Source organism: Canis lupus, chromosome 8 (assembly GCF_011100685.1).
Source record: "Canis lupus familiaris isolate Mischka breed German Shepherd chromosome 8, alternate assembly UU_Cfam_GSD_1.0, whole genome shotgun sequence".
NCBI classification, from domain to species: Eukaryota; Metazoa; Chordata; class Mammalia; order Carnivora; family Canidae; genus Canis; species Canis lupus.
In genome coordinates, this window is record NC_049229.1 from 48,023,737 (window position 1) to 48,048,015 (window position 24,279).

General features: G+C 48.8%; 1 protein-coding gene across 1 annotated transcript in view; it reads right to left on the bottom strand.

The window, feature by feature from the left end:
• The window catches only part of LTBP2 (latent transforming growth factor beta binding protein 2), a 101,501-nt gene that overhangs the window by 49,681 nt on the left and 27,541 nt on the right, over positions 1-24,279 (bottom strand). Inside the window, exons 4-6 of the mRNA XM_038545265.1 lie at positions 3,533-3,723; positions 1,250-1,420; positions 530-736 (exon numbers count right to left, since the gene is read on the bottom strand). Of these exons, the coding sequence (XP_038401193.1) occupies positions 530-736; positions 1,250-1,420; positions 3,533-3,723 (569 nt within the window). The remainder of the gene's footprint in view (positions 1-529; positions 737-1,249; positions 1,421-3,532; positions 3,724-24,279) is intronic.

Consider the following 24,279-nt stretch of genomic DNA (forward strand, 5'->3'; position numbering starts at 1 on the left):
CAACCCCTGAAATCCAGCCCAACAGACCCTGCAGGGCCCCACCTCCCACCCTCTCTGCTTAGTCAAAGGCTATCAACCCTTTAAGGCCAGCTGAAGCCCCCCCTCCTCCATCTAGCCTTCCTGAGCACAATCGGGGGGCTCTCCACCCCCTGACCTCCTCTAGAAGTCTGTATTTTTGGTACCTTTACTTGGTACCTGAGAGCAGAAGGCAGGGGAAATGACATGTTTTATAGGGTGATGCTGTCCTTCCTACCCTGCCTCGCTCTCCTGTCCAGGACAGAGGGTTCCCTGAAGGCAGGACCCTGCCTTGACACTGTCTGGTCTCATCCGTAGCACCCAGTAGGGGGCAAGGGAAAAAAAAATTGACGAGTTCAGAGGAAAGGCAAAGAGAAGTTTAGGAAATGAACTAAATTGAGTCCTGGGAGCAGAGAAGGAGGGAGTGCGGACTGGAGGCAGCCGGCGTGCCCTCCACCACCATGCCAGCACCCCCACGCCCGCTCCCCAGTGCACCCCGCAGCCCCACACTCACCCAGCTGGTTGGAGAGGGGCAGTGTGAAGGTGGACTGCCGCAAGGGGCCTTCCAGCAGGGCCCCGAGCCGGGAGCCCCGCTCCCGCGGCCCTGCGTCCAGCTTCGGGGAGGGCAGGTGGCAGAACTTGCCGGTGGAGTTGGCGGGGCACCAGCACTCGTCCCGGCCGATGCAGCGGCCTCCGTTCAGGCAGGGTATCTGGCAGAAATCTGGGACACGGGCCTCGAGGTGACCGGTGGTCGGAGAACACGGTGGCCGGTGGGGCCAGGGAAGCAGGGGAGCGGGGGCTCAAATCTGGATGGCTGGGGGAGCCCAGCACACCCTGAGAGGCAGGGGCTTTCCAGGAGGCTGGGAGTGAGGAAGGGCGGATGAGAGCCAGCTCTTGCCTTTCTAAAGAGCCCTTTCATGCCAGGGCCCTGGACCCCACAGTAACTGGGAGGGACAGGAGGCCAGTGGCACTACTAATGCCCTCACTTCTCTGGGGGGGAGACAGGCCCTCAGGCAGGTTCTGGGGCTTGCCTTGAGTCACACGGCTAGGCTGTAACTGCGCTGGGTGAGGGTCCAGCGTTCTGTGGCACTGGGGGCCACTCACAGAAGCCACATTCTGAGAGCAGGAGGCTTCCTTCCGCAGAAGGTCTGGGCTCCTGCCCAAGGCAGGCCTGTCCCTCTGCCCCCCAACCCCCAGGACCTGGGAACCACCTGAGTCGGGGGAAGGGACTCACAGATGCGGAAGCCAGACTTGGGGTCATGCCCATGACCGCCCTGGCTATACAGGGTGGTGGTGTCACCGCGCTCACAGCTGTTGGAACAGTGCCCATGGGCACAAGTCTGCTTGCAGATGGTGGGAGTAAAGACGATCTTGATCTTCTTGATTTTCTCAGTGAGGTTCAGCCCTGCAGAGAGAGGGCTTGGGTCCAGGGGGCAGGGCTGAGAGGCACAGCTGTGACCTCCAGAGGCTGGTTAGAAAGGCCCCTGGGGTCAGGGGTGAATCCATCCCAAGGGCATTTGCTAAGTACCTACTAGAAGCAAGGTCCCATAGTGGGGGCATAGTGGGGGCAGGGTAATACCTTTGAGAATCTCACAGTCCAACATTTATTGAGAAATGCCAGTGTGCCAACCACTAAGCCCATGCTTTATGTACATTAACCTTTTATCTTCTTGAGTGAATACTCTTTTAGGTTTAACCATTAGATCCTTGGCATTTTTGAGGGTTACAATAGCTGAATACTGACATTGGTCCTATAACCAAGCTGATGTTTCTATTTTACAGTTAAGGAAACTGAGGCCCAGACAAGGTTAGGTTGCTCCAAGTCACACAGCTAGCAAGTGCCGCAGCTGGGCTTTGAACCCATGGGCAGAGAATTGACTGTAGCTTGATTTGCCAGTGGGGGGTTTTCTAAGAGAAGCAGAGGAAGATAGAGTCTTTGAGAATCACTAGAGTCAGGTTGCAGAGTGCCCTGGCTGCCAGAGCAAGGGTGGGCACTATATTTGATGGGTAGTGGTGACCTTTGAAAATTTTCAGTAAGAGATCAAAGAGGTGCCTTCTCAGCTGGAGTGTCCAGGTGGAAGGGGAGGCAGGGTGATCACGCAAGCTGGTTATGTAACACAGGTAGTGGCAGTGGAAATTCAAAGGTGGGGGGTATTCATTCAGCATGGGGAGCCCAGGGAGGGAAGGCAGAGGGAGAGGGCTTGAGGAGGGAAGTATAAAAAGTCTGCGTAGACCGCGTGTTCAAGAAGCTGTCCTGTGAAGGGCAGAGAGATGGAAGCCCAAGGGGAGTGAAAAAATAACTCTGTGGGGGTGTATGCGTGTGCAAACATGTGTGTGAGAATGGGCACTGTCACTACGTGGATCTGCCGATGGGAAGGGGCCAGGAGAGGGGGCAGGCTGAAGAGGGAGAAGGGAGAGAGTGCGGAGAAGACAAGGGATGGTCTAGCATTCTAGAGAAATCAAGAAGGGGGATATCCCCTTTTCAAGATGGCAAGAAAGGAGGTCATGAACCGTAAAAAGGAATGAGTACTGACAGGGATAAACCTTGAAAACATCATACTAAGTTATACCAGACACAAAAGGCCACATTCTGTGGAGTTCTGTTTATAACATGTCCAAGATAAGCAAATCTACGGAGACAAAGTAGACTAGTGGGGCCTGGAGCCTGGGAGAGGGAGAGAGGGGCTTCATGGGCAGGGGCTTTCTTTGTGGAGCAATGACCATGTTCTGGAATTAGATAGTGCTGGCGGTTGCAAAAAATTGTGAATACACTAAAAACCACTGGTGTGTACACTTTAAAATGGTCAATTTTATGTGAATGTTACCTTAACTTTTAACATGGGAAAAAGGAAAGGCAGTGAGCTCAGGCTTGGGTTTAGGTAAGGAAGTGGTGAGCACAGTGGGGCAGATGGGTAGGAAGGCGAGGAGCTCTCCAAGGGGTGGCAGGTGGCCTATCCATGTGCTCATGGGATGGGACATGGGCAAGTAGGGGCAGCTTGGAGTAACTGCTCTGAGGGATGAGAGAGAAAGACAGACAGAGAGATACTGGGAGAGAAAGAGATTGAGAGAGAGCAGGCACAGAGGAAAGGACTGTTGGGCAATGACCAGAATGTGCCAAAGTGTGAACCCACAGGGATGCTCAATTGTCTCCTCTAGAAAGCAGAGGCCCTGCTGTGGCTGCCAGGGGAGGATCTGGTCAGGTTGGTCCAGGAAGGTTGCGGTTTGCAGGAAGGAAGAGGTAGAAGGACCAGGGCCAGGGAGGTGAGTTTCGCAGCTGGATACAAGGAAGCAAAGGCAGGATATGTAACAGGGCAAAGTCCCCGATCAGCTGGTTTTGGACCCTTGGAGCCTGGCACAAAGCAAGCCCTTGGCAACTGTTGGTTGATTGGCTGAGAGGTTGAGGGACAGCTGAACCTCAGCCCATTGGTGATGGAGGAGGGGAAGCAAAGGTGAGGATGAGAAGGTCAGAGATTTAGATGCCCTGCTCTCCTAGGACCCTGAGACAGGGCATCCTTACCCCAGGGGGGTGACGGGTGGTCCAGATATGCTGCCTGCTGGGCGCCATCTCTCCGCTCAAGGCCTGGCCCTGCGGGCAGGGCATTGGAGGTGAGCTGACCATTGGCTGCGGTGGTTGGGTAAAGCCGGATGGTCCGGGACAGCCCCATGTGCTGCTGGGAGGGCTGGGTCTGGCTGAGCCCACTCAGGGTCCTGTGGAGATCATCATAAAACAGGGGGTTACCACCTAGGAGCAACATCCCTGTGCCCTCTGTCCCCACTCGGCCCACCCCCTCCCCCCTGCTTCTGCACTAGAAAAGTGTCCTCTGTTTGGCTGCCTTCTTTCCACCCACGGGCAGTGAGTGACTCAGGGATGTGGAGGTGCCCTGAGATAGGGGGATTGAGGTAAGGCCCGCCAGTTAGCTCTGTGAGAGTGCCTACCCCTATGTGGACTAGCCAGACTTTTGCTGAGTTATTCTGGGCAAATCACAGCCTCTCTGGGCCTCAGGGCCCTCAACTATAAAATGAAGGTATTAGACTGGTCCCATATAGCTCTGACATTCTGAGAGTCTTTGAGACTCTTAGGGACCAACTTCTGCCCCCAAATCAAGTCCTGCCCCCAAATCTATCCCCTGCCACTTCTTAATTCAACTCTTAACACAAATTACCTGTGGAATAGATGCCTAACAAATGCTTATTCATTGATTGATTTTGGGGGTGGAGACTAGACTATCTCTCTCATTTCTTTTCATTGTAAAAATATATAACAATATTCAAGGAGAATAAAAACCTAATTCATCATCCCCCTACCCCCACACAGCAAATACCTTTTTGCTCAAATAAATGTTCTTACCCTATTGTCATTACCTGTAGGCACAACTTAAATTTGAATTTTTCACTAAACATTAGATCATACTTTATACAATTTCAGTTTTCATATTTATCATCTCAATTACTACACGATAGTCCATCTGAAGACAAATCACAATTCATTCAGACATTTTCCGTTGCATAGATGGTTTTTAATTTATCACTGTGGACATACTTGTTTAACTTCTGTTAAAATACTCCTTTAGTAAAGGGGATTCATTATACTATTCTATTTTCTGTATGTTTGAAAAACACTTACAATAGACATTTAAAAAGGATTATTTTTTAGGATTAATTCTATGGACTAGAGGGACCATATTGAAGAGTATTTAAAAAAGGTTATAAATGTTTATGGCTCTGGGTACACACAGGTGCATTGCCTTTTGAAAGTATCAAAATATATAAATGTACCACTCAGAGCACAACCTCAACATCCTAATGTGTTATTAATTTTTTCTACTTTCCTAATTGAACAAATATAAAATGGTACTTCACTGTTGCTTTTTATCCCCCTCCTTTATTGTTTCTGAGTTGGAAACTTTCTGCTTATGTCCTTTGAGATCTTAACTATTAAGCTGCCTCACAAATTTGAACATGTAATTCATGTGTTTATTATTAGGCCATTCTACAAGGTGGCCTCCACCATAAATATCATGTCACTTCGCTGTGTACACGAACCACAGTATATGATAGTATCTGAACTGTGGCAAGTGTGAGCACACTGTGGACACTGAAGCTGAAGGCGCAATTCCTGGTCTGAGGTTAGACTACTAGTAAATCAGGGCCCAGGAATTCCAACCCAGAGCATCCTGACTCCTGGGCCACCCAACAGACCAGCTCAGCCCGGGAGCATCTGCTCAGGCCTGGAGGACGCTCCTTACCCCAGTAGATCCCAACCCTCACCTCTCCACTGGATTCCTTGCCCAAGTGGGATAAGGTGTGGGACCCTCTCCTTCTGTGTCTACTCCAGTTCTGTTGACCCCGGGTGCCTTGACCAAGAAGCAGGCTTCCTCTTACCCTTTCCTGGCAGGAGCCAAATCAGGAGAGATGTCAGAGGCTGGGACCCCAGTACTTCCAAGGCAATGTTTAGCCCTCCCCCAGGCCCCCTTGCTCAGAGCTTGGCTCCTATAGCGTTTAATGCTGCTCCTCCTTCCAGGGCCACCGGCAGCAAATCCTTAACCTGACAGGCCCCCACCACGCCTCACCCTACTTCCCAAGTTTGGGGTCTAGAGTGGGAGAGTGGTTCTATTAGCCATTCGGGAAGTTCTAGGAGCTGTAATGGGCCAGAATCAGGAGCTCAGGAGCTCAGGAGCTCAGGAGCTCAGGCACCTGCTCCTCATTCCCAGGAGAAGATCGGCACAACCACCTGCAGCAGAAAACACAATCCTTTCAAGAGCTTCCCAGAGTGTGCCCGAGAGAGAGAGAGAGAGAGAGAGAGAGAGAGAGAGAGAAAGTGAGCTGGTGGATTGGTGGGAGTCTCCTGATGGCACCATGTTGGTCCCACGGCTCAGCTTAGTGTCAAACCACAAAGATGAAGGAAGTGGCTCATGCTCTGCCTTGTTCTGCACGTTTTTGAACTTGACCAACGAAGAGTTCCCCAATCTGGTCAAGATGGAAACTCAAAGAGTTCTTTCTTGGTAGTTTTTTGTTGTTGCTATCATTCCTATCACTTGTTTCTCTAATGGAACTCAATGCTAGTGGCTGCAAGATTCCTGAGTTCAAATCCCAAGGCCAGTAGTTAGTGTTGCAGAGAAGACAAAAACGACCACCAACAAAGAAACTCCCACATTCCCTAGTTGTACGTAGGACCGAGCTGTACTGAGGGGAGAGAACAGGATTAGGGGAGGCAAACGTCATTTCTTAGTCTTCTAGCAGAATGGCCTGAGCAAGTTACAGAGCTCCTCCGAGCCTCGGGTCCCTCATTAGTAAAGCGGGAATAGTGACACCACATCACGGGGCCAGAGTGAAGACTAAGAGAAACAATGAGGTCATGTGATTTCTCTGCAAATATAAGTAAATGGTCCTAGGTTGAAAATTATGCCAGAATTTTAAAATCACATGAATGACAGCAAAAGAAGCGCTAGATACAACTCAGGCATGCCACAGAAAATTCTTCTTTATCCAAGGGGAATGAAAGACTCTCCAAAATGCTATGTTATACTGTCCAAGCATCCCTCCATATGAAAGACCATGTGTTCAATCTGACGTCCACGCATTTTTAACACCTGGGGCCTCCTGAACCCAACCCACTATCATCTACTGCTGGGATGGGGCTTTGGGATTAAATGACAGAAATCAAAAGTCTGACTTGCCTGATAGACTCACAGCAGTGTAAAGGAGGAAGCCCCCAGTTCTTTGATAGGTTCTACTCTTCCACCAAAATTACTGCTATAAGGAAACCGCCATCTCCCTTCAGAAGCCCCAGCTTGGTCCTTAGAGGTGGACAGGGAGGCCCACAATGTGAGGAGCACTGTGGGGCCCCTGGTGGTTTCCAGCAGGTTGCCTGTGCCATCAGCACATAGAAGGTGGTAGGCTGGTGGGACGAGGTGCAGACTGTGAGCTGCAGCGTCTGTAAGCCCAGTCATCTGGCTTTGCGGTAGCTTCTCTTAAGTGATTCACAAGCCTTTAGCAAAAGCCCAGTTGCATGTCCCATTCTCGTCTCAGGTCGTGGGACATTGAGAAGGGTGTGGCACCATGTTGGGCCCAGAGTGGTGGTCTTTTCTTTCTTTCTTTCTTTCTTTCTTTCTTTCTTTCTTTCTTTCTTTCTTTCTTTCTTTCTTTCTTTCTTTCAGTTCAAGGCTATATTGTGGCTATTTCTTTTCTTTCTTTTTTTTTTTTTTTGTATATTTTTTTTATTGGAGTTCGATTTGCCAACATATAGCATAACACCCAGTGCTCATCCCATCAAGTGCCCCCCTCAGTGCCCATCACCTAGTCACCCCCCCCCAAGCCCACCTCCCTTTCCACCACCCCTTGTTCAGGTTCCCAGTTAGGAGTCTCTCATGTTCTGTCAGAGTGTTCTAAAGAAGCAGTGCCCCCTTAAGGACAAGGGCAGAGGCAACAGAAGCTTCCAAGAGCTTCACTGGGCATCAGGTGACTTTCTTGGACCACAGCCCCTGCCTCCACCCCAGGAAAGGTTCCTTCGACTCAGCCTTGGAAGAGCTCCTTCAATGTCATCAAAGGATAGCAGTTCTTGAGCTTTGCTGACACAAGAATAGAATTTGCTATCTCTCTGGGATTCTTCCAGGGAAGTCCTGGCAAAGCGGCCACATGGACAAGAACAGCTGTCTCTAGGCTGTAGGACCTCGTGGATCAGTGAAATTTTGAATCAAATGTAGGGGAACAACATAAAGTTGCCAGTTTTTTGTTTAGGGAAGTAAGAAATTCACACACACACACACACACACCTACCAATTATTACCACCATAATTCCATGAAAGAAAAGACACTGCAATGCCAAAAAGAAACATGTGAATAAGCTTAACTTCATGGAAACCTCACCATATTGGCTTTATTTTCTTCATTTCTTCATGGACCAATGAAAACTTCATGGCAGGCTAGCACCAAGCCAAGAGGAAGCCAATGAGCTACATGATCCACCAAGGTCTGCTCTAGTCTGAGGACTTTTGGGCTCTTTTGACCAATTTGGGAGAACCCACTTCCTGTCCCTGCTGGCTGGGATCTTCAGGCCCAAGTGAAAACCGCCCAGACGGCGCATACCCACAATGATGCTGCTCAGTTCAATTCAGTTCATTCTTCCATCCTGAAAAGATATTAACACTGAGGTTTTCAAAAACAATTGGGGAGACAAGTTGGTGAGGGGCTCCATGCCCTCTACCTCATCTAAATGCACCCTAGCCTGGAGGCTCCATTCTATCTACTTTATAAATTGGGCATCCAAATACTATTTTGTTTGAAAAGGCTTTTGCTGCTGAAAGAAAGTTTAAAAACATCACTGCAAGGTGCATAGAGTAATTAGAGCTACCATCTATTGAGCACTGAGCCAGAGGCTCTAAATGCATCATCTTAGCCACATTATTTTATGGAATGATACAAAGAAGTTGCAGAATAATATAGATAGTATACTTCCAGGTTTGTGTCTTAAGAAAAACTGCTATCTCCCCCTATAGATATTTATATGGGCATAGGAAAGATCTGGAAGGATCTGTAAACCGTGGGCTGCCTCTGTTTCTACATTTTTGGAATTTTTTCAGTAAAATATTTTTTTTTACAGTAAACACATATCATTTTGTAATAAAAAGAAATCTCTATTTTCTTTAGCAGCTCCATTTTATAGATAAGGAAACTGAGGTTCAGGAAAAGTCTGGTAAATGTGTGCCAATAACTTGGATCTAAGGCAGACTGTGATGGGTAGCAGAGGCACAGGAATTCAGATGTAAGAAAGACCACGGCATTTGAGCTGGGGCTTAAGAGAGGGATAGGATTTTCACAGTCCAAAATGAAGAGGAAGACATTCCAGATAAGAAAAATAACATTAGGCAATACGTGGAGGAGGGGAGCATGAACCATTATTGCAGGGAGAATAACAAGCGCAGTTGGATAAAGCATAGAACAGAGAGGAGGGGGCAACGAGGAAATAACACCCGTTCAGTGCCTACCAAGTAGCAGGCATCATCTAAAACTTAACTAGTGTATGACTTACTTGTCCAAACAGCCCTATGATCACAACATCTGCTTGGCCAAAACCCTTATACAAAGTAAGAAGACAAATGACAAACGGAAAAATATGTGCCACTCCTATCATAAGCAAAGGACCAATCTCCACAATATAGAAAGAGCTCCTAGAAATGGAAAAGATTGACCAGTAGCCCTAAAAAGAAAAATCAGCAAAAGTATGAACAGTTCATGGGAAAAAATACAACTGTTTCCTAAACACATGAAAATATGCTCATTCTTTTTTTAAAATAGATTTTATTTATTTATTTATTTATTTATTTATTTATTTATTTAAGAGAGAGAGAGTGTGTGTGTGCAAGTGTGAATGGAAGGAGGAGTAGAGGGGGAGGGAGTGGGGAAAGAATCTCAACTAGACTCCCTGCTGAGCTCAGAGCCTGAAACGGCTCAATCTCATGACCCTGAGATCATGACTTGAGCCGAAACCAAGAGTTGGACACTTAACTGACTGAGCCACACAGGCACCCTGAAGATATGCTCATTCTAAGAGATGTGCAAATGAAAACTACTCTGAGATAGCACTTTTTAACCCATTAGATTAGCAAAAATTCAAACGTTTAATAATAGACTAATTTGGTGAGATTGTCCTGAAACAGGCACTCTCAAATGTTGCTGCTAGGAATGTAAATTGATATAGACCCGATGAAGAGGGTCTATCCACACTGCAGTGCATCTATGCTTTGCTCCTGCAGTTCCACCTCCAAGATGATCCCACAGATAAACCTGCCATGTAGGCACTGCTGCCACCCTGCCCAGGTCCCCTTTGCAGCAGCTGGTGCACCTTCCACTGGTTTCTTCTGAGTCTTGCTCTAGGCGGATGGTAACCACCTGACAAGCCCCACCCACCACCAATGACTGCCTAAACAGGAAGTTCAAAAGCCCTGCCTCTTGCTTCAAGGTGGGAAAACTCTGCAAGGTCCACCCTCCATCATGCCTTGGCTTGATTTCCCTGGGACCAGTCCTTGCTAGGCTTTTTCCACCTTCGCATTCTGCTTCCCTCCCTCCCTTGGCAATGCCCCAATAAATCACACACATCAGAATCCATGTCCCAGCTCCACCTCGAGGGGAATATGACTACAGACACTTGTTAATGTCCAAAATGATGGATGAACAAGATTATTCATAGTTGCACTATTCTGTAATAACAGAATGTTTTGCAAAGAATAGAAACAACTTAAGTGTCCTTCGTAGGAGACTGGTTAAACAAACTAGGATATATCCACAGGATGGAGTCATATGCCACTGAAACAGAAAGATGTGGCTCCTCTACATCTATAGGGAAAGGTCTCCAAGACATACTGAAAAGTGAAAAGATAGCCCAAATCTGGCTCACTGACTGTCTTTATATGGACAGTGAACAAACAATGGTTTTTAAAAATATATTTAAATGATTGAAAAAGGTCAAAAGAGGAATATATTTCAGGACATCAGAAAGTGATATGAAATTCAAGTTAAGGTTTCCATAAATAAAGTTGAGTTGGGACACAGCCAAACTCATTGTCTGTAGCTGCTTTTGTTCTACAATGACAGAGCTGAGCAGTTGCAGGAACCATATGCTGTATAAAGCCTAAAATATTTACTATCTGGCCTTTTATGGAAAATTTGCTGACTCCTGGTATAGGGTATGTAAACTTTTGTGTAAAAATAGAGAAAACAGGCATATGTATTGCATTTATCTGCATCTTTATAAAGCAACCTTGGAAGGCTACCTTGGAAATGAATAACAGTGGTTACCTATGTACGTGGTGTGGGAGGGAGTGGGAAGGGGGTGGGTGGGGAATAAACTCATGACACAATTTAATGAGTGCTTGTTCTGCGCCAGGTTCGATGCCAGTAATGCACATTGTACACATCTATCTCATGTAGGTCTCTAACTCTAAAGAGTTACTCATTTTTGCCCATTTTATAGTCGAGAAAACAGAGAGTTGCAAGTTTCTATCCCTTCCTGAAGGTTACAGAACTCCTGAGGGCAGAAACCAGGTTACCAAACCAGGTGTTTATCCTTGCGCTACCCCACCATTTGTTATTGCTGTATCACCATTTTAAAGATGAGGACACTGAGATTTGGGGGGAATTGAAGAATAGGTTCTAGTCCATATGATGGACAGAGTGAAATAATAGAGAGGTGTCTGGGCCATACTGAATGGGTGAGGAAGAGTCCCTGGAGAAGCCTTTCTTTCACTCATTCAAGAAGCACTTAACTGAATGCCTACCACTTGCCAGACACTGAGGTCCAAGGATGGCAAAGACCCTCTGACTCTCTCTGCTCCAGTGGAATCTGAGCAAAGGTCCCAGCAGCACCCCAGCAAAGGTGTGGGGCCTTGGGGAGCCACATATTAGCCTTGAGATGTTCATGGTCTTCAATGAGGTCCAGAACATGATGAGCTAGGACTCTTCAAATGATTATTACTCTGGTGAAAGATGATCCAAGTGCAGATGGACCAGAGAGAAGAGGACTGGAGGCCAGAGAGAAGGCTTTGGCTGTGGTCTAGGCTAGTGGTGACGAAGGATAGGACCAAGAAGAAAGTCTGGATTCAAAGGATATCTAAGTCATAGAGAATTCCCAGTCATGGCTTAGACCAATGAGTGGAGGGAGTTCCAGGAACCAACATCTCAACTGGGAGATCCAAGAAGTGGCTCAGTTTTGACACGATGAGTTTCGACACGATGAGTGTTGGGTGCCTCAAGAAGGTGCCTCCACATGGGAGATGCAGCACTTTCCAAGATGCAGCACTCAGGAGAGCGACAGGGCACAGCCCAGAGCGTTGTAAGGGTAGAGGTAGGTGGTGGTTACAGAGTTAAGGGGGAGGGATGCTATCACTCTGGGAGAGCATGCATAACAAACCACGCTTCAGAGTTCCCTGCTGGGCTGAGGCGTTAACTTCAGGCCTTAGCCTGAAATTGGGCTAACACTTCCCAATTTCAGGAGGGGAAATGTGTTAATGGACAGACTAGTCTCAGTTCTAAGTGTCATTCCCATAAATTCGTCTCCGACCTTGGGCACCTGCTACCACCTGTCTGCTCACACACGATAAAACAAATGAACAAGCAGTAAATGAATAGGAAGGGAAAGTGTGGCGGGGGCCCATCACACTCCACCCGAGAGCACGTTCTTTTCATGGATACGTCTGTGTGCCTATAGCTGGGTTTTTATTTTGAACACACAGACAATCATCATAGTTTCTGCTAATAAAACTGTTCTCAGCTCTAATCAGGGAATTAATTACATCGATGGCATTCCTTATGACTTCCAGGCACCCTGACACCTAAACACATTGAAAAATATAGGAGTAAAGGGAGAATAAACAAGGGGAATGGGGGGCCTGGGGATGACCAATTCCTGAGGGCAGACAGAGGAAGAGGCTGTGAAGGTGTCAGAGAGGAAACAGCCAGACAGATAGGAGGGGAACACGGAGAGAGAGAGCACTTATAGACAGGAGGGCATTCCCAGAATGCCTTCTCCTCTTCTGGCTTTCTGTGACTGCAGGCCTGGCTAATTGCAGGTGACCAGGCACTAGCACCTTCCAGGTGGCTCAGTCTCCCCTGAGGATCTGGGTGCTGGCAAAGCTAGGGAAGCCCTCACAGAGGTCTCTCTGCTCCTTCTCTCCTCAAACCAGGCAGACCTCACACCCAGGCCAGGGTCAGCCAACCCTTGCGCCAAACCCAGGGACCCAACGTAGTGTCACCAGACATCCTGCTCCAGGCCCTGCCACAAACCTGCCCTGCCTCAGCTGAAGGCAAGGGGGCACCAGGCCAGGGTGGTTAAGGAGGAGGGGACACTGTGGCTGTGGCATAGGAGCCAGCAGCCCACTGATCTAGGTGATGCACAGCTCGGGGGCTGAGCAGGTGAGACCTGGCTTGGCTAAGACTTAGTAGCTGTCACTCTCCAGCGTCTGGGTACCAGATGTGCTAGGTTGCTGGGTTCTCTGATGACGCTGTGAGGAGGCGAGGGCTGGAGCAACAATAATGAATATTTATCAAGCACTAGTTCTGTGCTGCATGTTCCTTGTTACACTTGCATTATGTTATCTGATCTTCACAACCACCCTAGGGGTAGCTACTGTTAGTAGCCCCATGTTTCAGAAAAGGAAACTGAGGCACAGAGAGATTAAGGAACTTGTCCAAGATCATTCGTCTAGAACTGCTCTGTCCAACAGAACATTCTGTGGTGATGGAAATGCTCTATAGTCTGCACTATTCAATACGCTAACTACCAGTCACTTGTGGCTTTTGAACACTTGGAAATGTGGCTAGTGTGGCTGAGTTTTACATTAAGTTAAATTTAAATAGCTCCATATGGCTGGTGATTACCGTATTGGACAGAGCAAGTATGAAAAATGGAAGAGTCAGCATTGGAACCCCAAAAGTGTATCTTGGCCTCTAACTATGTGGAGAGAGGCTCCCCTGGCTGCCCTCACTTTGTTCTCTGTCCCTTGAAGGCTTCACTCTTACCCCAGGCACCAGGGTCCCCTGGATGTCCTTGCCTAGGGGAATCAGCACCCTCCTAAACCTTGCTCTCTTGTCTCCCAACACTGCAGTATCCATCATCAGATGTGAGGGCTGTGGCAGGAAAGAGACTGGATGTGCAGAGCACAGACCCAGGACCATGCCTCAGGGGAGCAGGACTTTTCAAGAGCCAGAGCTGACCAGTGACATGGTGACCTCTGATGAGGCAGGAGCTTCATGTGCCTGGAATAGTGGAGCTGTGCTCCTGAGTGCCAGAGAGGAAGCCACAGGCCTATGGGCTCGTGGTGAGCTCAGTGGGGTAGTGCCCAGGGGACCCAGCCCCTGCCTGCTGCCTGGCACACTGATGTGGCATCATCAGCGTCTGCACCCTCACTCTTTGGTGCCCTCCTGAAAGGTCTGAGAGCTGGCTGTCCCCAGACCTGTTCTGTTGCTCACCCTGCTATGCCCACCCTGCTGTGGCTCACCCTGCTATGCCCATCCTGTCACCCTTGGGCCTCAGTGGTCAGCCAGAGTCCCCAAACCAGCCCCATTTCAGGCACTTGTGAGTCACAACCTCCTGCTCCAAGGCCTGAGTCTCTAGCTCTTTCTGTGCCCACATCCAGGTCTGAGAGATCTGGAGATCTGGGACATAGATTCCAGGGGATGCCTCTGCCAGGCTGGCAGGTGGAAGGGGGCAGTCTGTCCTGTTTAGTCTCTGCCCACCATGCTCTCCCTGCCATCTCAGGAGGAAATCCAGCACCCCTGTCTCCTTGCAGGTAAATAAGAGGCAGAGGTTGGTGGGAGCTGTGCATGTCCAGGGGAATGTCTGTGGGGCACAAGGCTGGCCTAGGGCCTGACTCCTGCCTCTAGAGCCACCCTGAAGTAGCTGCTGCCTCAGTCTCCCAGGGGTCCAGAGACCCCACTAGGCCTCACGGCTCTCCTCTGTCCTCTGGACCCCTGTCCCCTCATGTTGACAAACCCTTATGTACTGAGCAGCCTGCCTTGTAGGCTATCAGGCTTCCAAGCCCTGATCCCTTGAGACTCTGCATTGCCCTTCTTTTTCTCTCCCACCTGGGTAGGGAGCAGGGCAGGAGAGCCTGAGTGGGCTTCCCAGGGTCCCAGAAATGCCCCTTATTTTCTACATAACTTGTGCAAGTGTTATTGCCCTCTCCCTCCCACCAGATGAAAGAGCCCCTCCAAGAGTTCCTCTGCCTCCCTCTGGGCCCAGCAGACCACCCAAAGGTGGGGCTGCAGTTTGGCCAGGAACACAGATCCCCTTAGAGAGGAAGGCAAGGGATCAAGTCTTACATTGTCTTTATTTTCTCCATAGAGTCACCACAGTGCCAGGCACACAGGTACTGTCCCTCGACAGTCATAGTGCACGTTCAACTTCTCAGTGGCCTCTTCCAGCTCGAGGTCTCTCCACTGGAGCTCTCTCTCCAGTGCTGGCAGGGCCCCATCCTTCAGCCAGCTGGAGCCAGCAGGCAGTCTGAAACCTCTGGCTTCAACTTCCCCTATGAAGACTTGTTCCTCACTCACCTACTTCCAAGGTACATTTATGAGCATCTCATAAGGTGCACAGTCCCACTCAGGTACTTGCAGGAGAGACATATCGCTTCCTTCATGCAGGGAGGCAGAAGGTGGAGGGTCTGCACTTGGCACCTTTGTGTGGACTACAGAAGGGCCCCTCCCTGGGCGGCCAGTTTACAGAAGCTGCCCCATTTCCTTCATGGTGCCAGGGTTGGCTGAGCAGAACACAGGCTAGATTTCAGCCCCATTCATACCCTGACTGACATCTTGCATGGGGCGCAGCACCCCTGGGATAAGACCCTGTGCATGGGTGATTCATAACAACCCAAGGGTGGAAAAGCAGCAGGTGCCAGGAGTCTCACAGCTGGATGCATGGGGAAGGCATCCTAGTGGTTGTGTGACATGAGCTGGAGAAAGGGGTCGGGAGCGCAGAGCCCACCCAAGGCAGAGAGAACTCTAAGGGGACATATCCAGGCATGTGCTATTGGTGTTCGAGGAGGAGGAAGCCTATCTGGTTAAAGATAAAGGAGAAGAGGCCAAAGATGACAGTAAATACAAGCAAATACCTCCATAGGGCTTGTAACATCCAGATGTGGGTCTCAGCACTTTCCATACATTAACTAAATTTAACCATCTTTAAAATCAGAAAGCAGGTATTTTTATTATCCCTATTTTACTGATGAGGCACAGAGAAGCTAGGTGACTCCATCTAAGGTCACACAGCCAATGACTAACAGAGCTGGGAATCAAACACAGATAGCCTATAGGTGTTCTGGTTCCAGAGCCTGTACTCTAAACCTTTACACTATCATGGCAGCTTGAGAATTATGTTTTGAGGCTGAGCTGTAGAGCCAAGAGTCCGGGCCTTATCTTGTATATCTCACGTGCAAAGCTCATCATGCCCTCCATGCTCACGCCCAAGCTGCTGTGGTGGTATGGTGGTGTGCATGGCAAGTGCTCCTGGGAGACTGGGGGAGGAGAAGGGGCTGGAAGTGAAGCAGGGAAAGGAAAGAGCTTTAGGCTGACAGGTGGAGCTGGGACCATCTCCCAAAGCCATGAAGAGCCTGGCGTATGGGCATTTCACCATTGTCAAATTGGCATGAGATGCCCACCTCCTGGACCCCTGAGTCCCCAGCTCATGGCCTTTGGACCTCTCTATGCTCTGAAACACACTTCCATGCACAGAGCTTAGCAGGCCTGCCTTAGCAGATGGCAAACACAGGCCTGTGATGTCAGATGAGCTTATCCCACTTTTGCACCTGCCCAGATAGGCCCACTGAGTGGGCTGAGGTCAAGGATATACTCCTCTAGGGCAGGCCAAAGTCCTGGCAGCCCACAGCCAGCCTGCTCTTCTAGGGGCTAAAACTCTAACCTGGGGTGATAAACAAAAGGAGATTTCTACTAGTGAGGAGTCTTCACCCAGCCTCATAGCATCCCAAACCTACCAACTGATTATGTGTCAGACATCCACTATAGGCATTTCACTAAAAAAAATTTTTTTTCCCAGACTCTATGTTGATAGCACAGCAACCCGTATGATAAAGGAACTACCACTCCCCCATTTTACAGAAGAGAAAACTAAAGCAGAGTGAGGCTGTCACTCTGGCCAGGATCATCAGCAACAGGGAAGTGCTGAGGTGGGGTCTTGAGGCCTGAGCTCTGCCTGCCTTTGATGGGTGATATTTGCCACCCTGTGGCTCACCCTTGCCCATAACTAGAAATATCACTAGGGCCAGAAACACATTCAGGTGGTCTGGACAACCTCTCAGAGTCTCCAGGTACCGCTGCTGCCTTTCTGATGTAAACAAAAGGCCCAGGTAACCCCAGAGTCAGGGGACAAATAAGAGTGGGTGCCATCCACAGAACACTTCAAAGATGCCAGATGCATTTGGATATGTTAGTAAATTCCCTTGACAATTCCATAAGGTAGTGACGGAATCCCCATCTTACAGATGAGAATACTGAGGCTTGTCTGGTTAAATCACTTGCTTGTGGCAGCATGGCTGTTAAGCGGCAAAGCTGAGATTCAGATCCAGACTTACCTAACTATAAGACATCAATAGTTTCATGATTCCTCCTTCACACACACCACTGCCTAGTCCGGGGGCTCTGGACTAGGCTCTGACCTTGACTCAAGAACCCCAAAAACAGAAAGAAATGTGGGATGAATGGTTCCCCAAGGGTGTGTCTGAGGTCCCCCTGCAGTACCCCCTGCAGTACCTCTTGATTCCCTTGAGAGGCTACCCCCACCCTCTCTGGGTGCACATATGAGTGGACATGTTAGGTATTAGTCAGGGGCTGAGGCTCCAGGCGGGAAAGGCAGCGTAGACTACTGGCTAGAAGCAGCAATGTGCTAGTTCCAGGGGTTTTGATTTGCAATCTTCATTTTGCAAGGAACGGGGATTTTTCTTTTCAAAAAGCACTGGACTTCCTTGAATTTTAGACCTTTCACAAATATTTTTTTAGGAGAAAAAAGAACAAAAAAACCCCACAAAATGCCTGTCGCAGCTACTCACTTCCACAATGAATCACGGACACAAAACCACAACTATGTGGCTAACAAAGGAACTATGTGTTTTCACATTTTGTTATTGGAAATCATTTAGCGATCTTCACGATGTCATCTGCAGACAGACACAGACGTACATACACAAGCCTCTTGGTCCTGGGCAGCCAATCTTACAACTATGGTTATCAGATGACTTTGCATCTAATTCATTTTTCCTTTCTGATCTTTTTCTGGCAAATTACCCTGCAAGCCTTAAATCTTCTTCCTTAGACCTCTCCAGATGTGGTGGTGGGGTGTGTGTATGTGTGTGTGGTGTGCATGCGTGCGCACGCACACACACACACACACACACACACACACGGCAGTGATCAGGAGAGGAAGGCTGAGACACTAAATCAGTTTTCCACGAATGGAAACAAGTATGTATTTGAGCCCCTTTTTTACTACTGTTATCATAGTACCAGTTTACTTTGGTAAAGCGATTTTCACCCGGGAAGCAAATTAACTTCACTATCCAGTGGCAAATTAATTAACCGATGGCAGATTTAAAGGTCGCGTAACCAGAGAAACTACCAGACCTATAAATCAGAAACTTCCTCTGCGTTCCGGACAAGGGGTGAAACCTGATATACGGATGTTGGAAAACCTTGAGCTCAAAAGGAGAACTCACAAGGCCCCCCAAAAATCTCCTTGATAATTTCTTAGGCATGTTCTTTCCTCCAGCATTCCCACCCATGCTGCAACCACACGCGTGCGCGCATGCACACACACACACACACACACACACACACACACCCTACCCGGAGCGTGACATTCACTGAGTAGCCACAGTTCTGTACAAAGCAACCGGATGGGACAAACCATCCCTTGGGGCATCTGAAAAAAAAGCACTGACTGTCTTTCTAGTCCCTGCTTGCTTCATCACTCCCTAACCTTTTCCTTTCAAACAAAAATCCTAGAGGACTTCGGTCAGTTAAATGCTATGTATGAGTACAGCCACAAGCTTGAAATGTTTGTTGTTACTATTTTTTAAGCTGGATGCTGGGAACTGCATACATTATGTTTTAATGATCCCAACAAGCCGCCTTTGTTCCCCACACACGGCTGCTGAGGAGAATCTGCTCCAGGCTCTCACGGGGTTTCTGTAGTTTGCTGCAAAGACACTGGATGCCTGGCCTGACCCCGTCCCTGCGGCTCCCTCATCAGGCCTGCTGCTCTGCACTGGCCTGAGCTCACCTGCTCTACAGGCTGTTTAGCAAAATGCTTGCTGGCAAGGGTTCTGGAGTCTTGAGTAGAGCGGGGCTGGAAGGGCCCTTTCCCTCGGTATCTTCATCGCACAGTTGGGTTAACAGGAATGTCCTCCTCATAGTGTCACTGTGAGAACTTGTTAATGTGCTGAAGATCTTCCACTTGCTCCGCTAGAGCTTTCTCCACCCCACTCGGGGCCCTGGGAGGCTCCTTCGTCCCCTGCCTTCCAGTCCTATTCAGCCCAAGTGGGAGTCCAACAAGAAGGCAGGAGAGGGAGTGGAGGTATTGATCCTGCCAATGCCCTCCTGACAAGTGCAGTGCAGGGGTGGGAGGTGGGGAGAACACTAGCAGGTCTTTTAACAGAGGCCACAGTTCTGTCCTGGCCTGTGGCTATAGCTGCTCTGGTTCTAGTAACCACTGGCCCCCAGCCCCTCAGACTTCCCTACACAGCCACACCCGGGATATTCCACCCCTTTTTCTGTTCCCTCCAACTCTGTCCATGCCTCCTTAAATAGACCCTTTATCAAACTGTTCTCTCTGAGTGTGCCGTCTGTTTCCTCCTGGAACTCTGATACCGATAAGAAAGAGTAGAAGCTCTCGAATATTGAGCACTTAGCCATGTGACTCAGCACTTCTTTTACGTTATTCTCACCACAACCCTGTGGGGCCAGTATTCTCGTCTTCCTTTTACATTGAACTCAGGGAGGTGAAGAGACACCCAGCATCAAACGGCCGTGAACAACAGAATTGGATGAAACAGAGGTCTGACTCATGAGCCATGCTCATAACCACTACGTCACATGGTCCCCATTTTTAGGTGGCGCCTGCTGAGTGCTCTGCACAGGAGGGCCAGCTGACTCAATAAGGTTCCATAAATGGTGGGTTAAAATGACAACGATACCACCCACAAAAAAACCTCAGTCCTAAATTCTACTCTAGCATAATCCTAGCCCAACCCTAGCCACAACCCTAAGGTTAAAGTCGCATCATAATACCACACTAAAGTTATCCTCTCATCTTTCCCTCACCACCACCCTCTTGTGAAAGAGTGTTACCCCAACCACAACCTCAGTCCCACCCAATCCTAACCCGACATTCAGCACTGTGACCACAATTCTAGACACCCCGTTAGGGTCAGACTAGGGTTAGGGCAGTGGTGAGCCCTGGGAGGTCTCCCATACCCCTCTGCTCCTGGGTGATTGTTCTCATCCCATTGGCAGGTGTAGCCCTGCCACCTCTCTCCATTTAGACTCCAGGTGATGGGCCAGAAGACATTTGTGTAACATCTACTTCCTGTGTGTCACTGAGCTGCTGACTTTGGGGTGGGGAACACAAGGGGAGGAAAGACGAGGGTAGGGAATCTAGTACAGTGCCTGAATCATGGCAGGGTGCAATCGACGCTATTGATGGTGGTGATGAAGAGGGAGGATTGGAAGAGGGAGAAGTTCTGTAGCTTTCTCTATCATTTTGCTGCAGGCTGTTGGCAGACAGGAGGGAAACAGCTCCTGTCTCAGAGATGCGTGAGGGCCAGGGCTGGGCTGGGAGGGGTTCCCCCTCTGCAATATCACCCAAGGAGGTTCTGAAAATCCTCAGCTCTGGGAGAATCCTGGCAAAGGGAGTCATGTAGTCTTCATCAGAGATTTTGCGGCTGCCTCAGGCCAGACGCTCACCTTCAGCTTAATTAGGAGAGAAAGGAAGGCAAAAGGAAGTGTGCAGGAAGTGGACACCATTTCCCTGGAACCCGCCTACTTGTCCTATGTAGGGAGCAGGAGACGTGTTAGAAGGTGCTGGGCTCCCTTTATCCCTGAGGACTCAGAAGCCTGAACTTGGCACCTCCACCAACCTGGTGGTATCTGCACTGGGCTGAGTGCTCCTTCTTCATGATCTCTGTCAGGACCACTAGGCCTAGAAGCAAAGCATAGCCAGGACGCATGCCTCAGGCCACATCTGCCCAGAGCCTGTGTTTTTCTGTTATTCATACATGGCTAGCCAAGACCTTGCTCAGGCCCTGAGCTCTGTGGATTCCAGGTACATGTGCGGGTTGAGAGGTGCATATTAATACTCTACAAAGGCCCAGAGGTCCACTCAAACCCCCCCCAACCTCATCATTTCAGAGAAATCTAGAAGGGACCTCAGCAGCCATATGCAGCTACAGAGGACTGCTTTGAAGCAATATGCTTTGTGGAGGAAACGGGAAACTTCTTCCTGAGAAGAAGCCAGGTCCAGGGTCATGACATACAGATGCACAAGCTATACACTGCACAATTCTTGGAGTACCTATCATAGAGACTGTGATGTGATGGGTATCTCCTGTTGGATCCAATGACTGAGAAGTCCAGCATAGAATAACCTGTCTCCTTCCTCTCCCTGGTGGGAATGGAATGCTTCAGACCTAGCCACTTCCTCCAGGCAGTCCTCTGGGCTGTGCCAAGGGACCCTCCACAAACCTTAATGTGGCCCATCTACACTTGCAGAACCCCACTGTGAGCAGCAGGGAAATATGTGTGGGCAGTAAAGGAAGTACTTGGCTGAGACGCAGATTTTTTCTACTCTCCTCAAAAAGCGGCAGCAGAGGTTCTGGGACTTCAGACTTGGGAAAATAAAACCCTCTCCATTTGTTCTGGCTGGAGGCCCGCAAGTGAGCATCTCCCTCTAACTACTCCCCTTCTGAGCCCTCCCTCTTCCAAACCCACAAGCCCAGGGAGGGGCATTCATGGGGCTCCTTTAAGGCCCAAGAGACAGAAGAAATTGGAAGGGGACTCCGTCACAGCTGCCACAGTCCTGTACCAGACTCCTGGCACTCCTCGGGGTCTGCTAAGTCTGGCTCTGCCCCATTCTACTCACCCCTAGGGGAGCTCCAAAGCACCCAGGCCAAGGGGCAGATACCTACCTGCTGGGAGGATCGCAAGATGCCCTTCCTGATTGATGTCATGCTAGGGGATGGGCTGAATGTCAGCGCAGAAGGGAATGGACCCAAGACCAACTTTCTTTGCTCCAAGCAGCAATAGGGGATGCACTACGATAGGGATGTCCATTCGGTAGATATTTATTTATTGAGTGCTTATTATATACCGGGCGCTGTTCTAGGAGATAGGGCCAGGTCAGTGAATAAAGCAAGATCCCTGCCCTCAAGAAGCTCACGTTGTAGCGGGGGGAAAACAGATGATAAACACTAAATGTAACAAATAACTCAATCATATGCCATGTTAGAAAACAGAAAGTAAAAAGCACTGTTAGAATAAAAAGTGAACAAGATGAGGGGTCTCTCAAGTTGGAGTGGGTTATGTATTAAATAATAGGGAAATAGGAGACATCTCCCTCCTGGAAAGGAACCGAGTCCAGGATCACCACATACAGCCACACAGACTGTGTACCACACAACTGTCAGGATACCCACTGTAGACGCTGTGATCTGTGCTGTGAGGTACATCTTCTGGTTTGTGTCCAGTGGCTGAGGATAACCCTAATGCTAAAATCTTTAAAAGGTGGTCAGAGAGGGCTTCAATGAGGACCTTCTTCTGAAAGTAATCCATGCCCCAATAGGACACATAAACAAACACCCCAGCCCACTGTCAAGGCTGCTAAAGAACAACATTAGCCAGTACTTGCGATAAACATTACGGTTCACAAAGCAATCTTTTGCCCACAATGTTTTTGTTATCCTCACAACATCCCAGGGCGGAAAGAATTCTCTTTCCCATTTTATAGATAGAGACATGAAGTCTTAGAGAAGCGAAGTGGCTAACCCAAAGCCACAAAACTACTTAGTGTCCCAGCTTGGAAACAAAATTGGGTCTCTTGACTCCAAGTCCTTTCAAAATAGTATATTCAAGGTACTAAGGGTTGGGGAACTCCAGAAAAACCCCAGGGAGGCAAGCAGGGAGCTCAGAGTTACAAAAACAAATCAGAAAAAAATAAGACCAAAAAAAAAAAAAAGGAAAGGAAAGGAAAGAAGGCACTCCATCCCCAGACATCTCTTACCGTTTGACTCAGTCTGGATTTAGGGTAGGGTTGACCTAGCAGGGAGGAGCCAGGGCACAGCCACGAGGAAGGGGTGACACAGTGTGAAAGAAGCAGGCGGCTAACCCCACCACGACCTTGCCAAGGAGGACTTGAGGCCCAATTGCCAGGGATGGCTAAGATCTGCCAGTTGTGTTCAGGTGTTGGAGATGTAGCAGCAAGAAAGCAGACAAAAAAAAAAAAAAAAAAAACAAAACCCTGTCCTCCTGGATCTGACCTTTTCCTGGGGCAAGAAAAACAATAAATCAAGTAAGTAAAACACAGAAGACACTAGTGCAATGGAGAAAAATTGCCAGGGCTGGAGTAAGGCATGTTTGGGAGTGTGCAGTTTTAAATCAGGTGAATAGAGGGCCCCTTCCCCCTCCTGCTGAGGAGAAAAGACTTGAAAGGGGAGGAAGAGAGCCATCTGAGTATCCAGAAAAAGTGTTTGTGGGGTGCCTGGGTGGCACAGTGGTTGAGCGTCTGCCTTCGGCTCAGGTCCTGGGATCAAGCCCCACACTGGGCTCCCTGGGGGGAGCCTGCTTCTCCCTCTGCTTATGTCTCTGCCTCTCTCTCTGTCTCTCATGAATAAATAAATAAAATTTAAAACAATACAGTGTTTGATGTGGGTTGTATTGTGTTTCCTCCAAAAATGTGAAGTCCTAACCCTCGACCTGTAATTCGTGGCCTTATTTGGATATAGGGTCTGTGCGGGATGTAATCAGTTAGGTTTAGATGAGATTATCCTGGATTAGGGTGGACCCTAAATCCACACACACAGAGCAGGCCATGTGACAATGGAGGCAGAGATCAGTGTGATGCAGCTACAAGCCCAAGGATGTCAAGGATGGATGAGAGCCATCAGACGCTAGGAGGGAGGCATGAAATAGATTCTCTCACAGAAGGAACAACCCAATCGACACCTTGATTTTGGACTTCTGCCATCCTGAACTGTGAGAGAATAAACTTCTGTTGTTTTAAGACATTTAGTCTGTGGTAATTTGTTATGGCCACCCTAGGAAATACACAGTATTCCAAGGAGGGGGAAAAGCAAGTACAAAGGCCCTGAAGTAGAAGCATCTCTGCCATATTTGAGGAAAAACCAGTTGGCCAGTGTGGCAGAAACAGAATGAATGGGGAGAACGAATGATGAAAGCCAATATCAGAGATGTCCGAAAGGTTTTGGGGGCCAGATCATGGAGGGCCGCCGTGTGGCAAGCCCCTGACAAGGGAGCTGTTACACTTCAGATGGGGGCGAAGTTCTAACTGGAATGGGCTACAGTGGGTGGATTTGGTTGGCCCCTATGACCTTTGTCCCCTGCTGTTACATCATTGAATATGTTACATTAAACAGCAAAAGGAATGACGCTCATAGGACACTGTATGTTAACTACACTGGAATTACAAAAATAAATGGCAAAGGGCAATTAAGGAAGCAGGTGTAATAAAGGTTGCTAATCAGCTGACAAAAG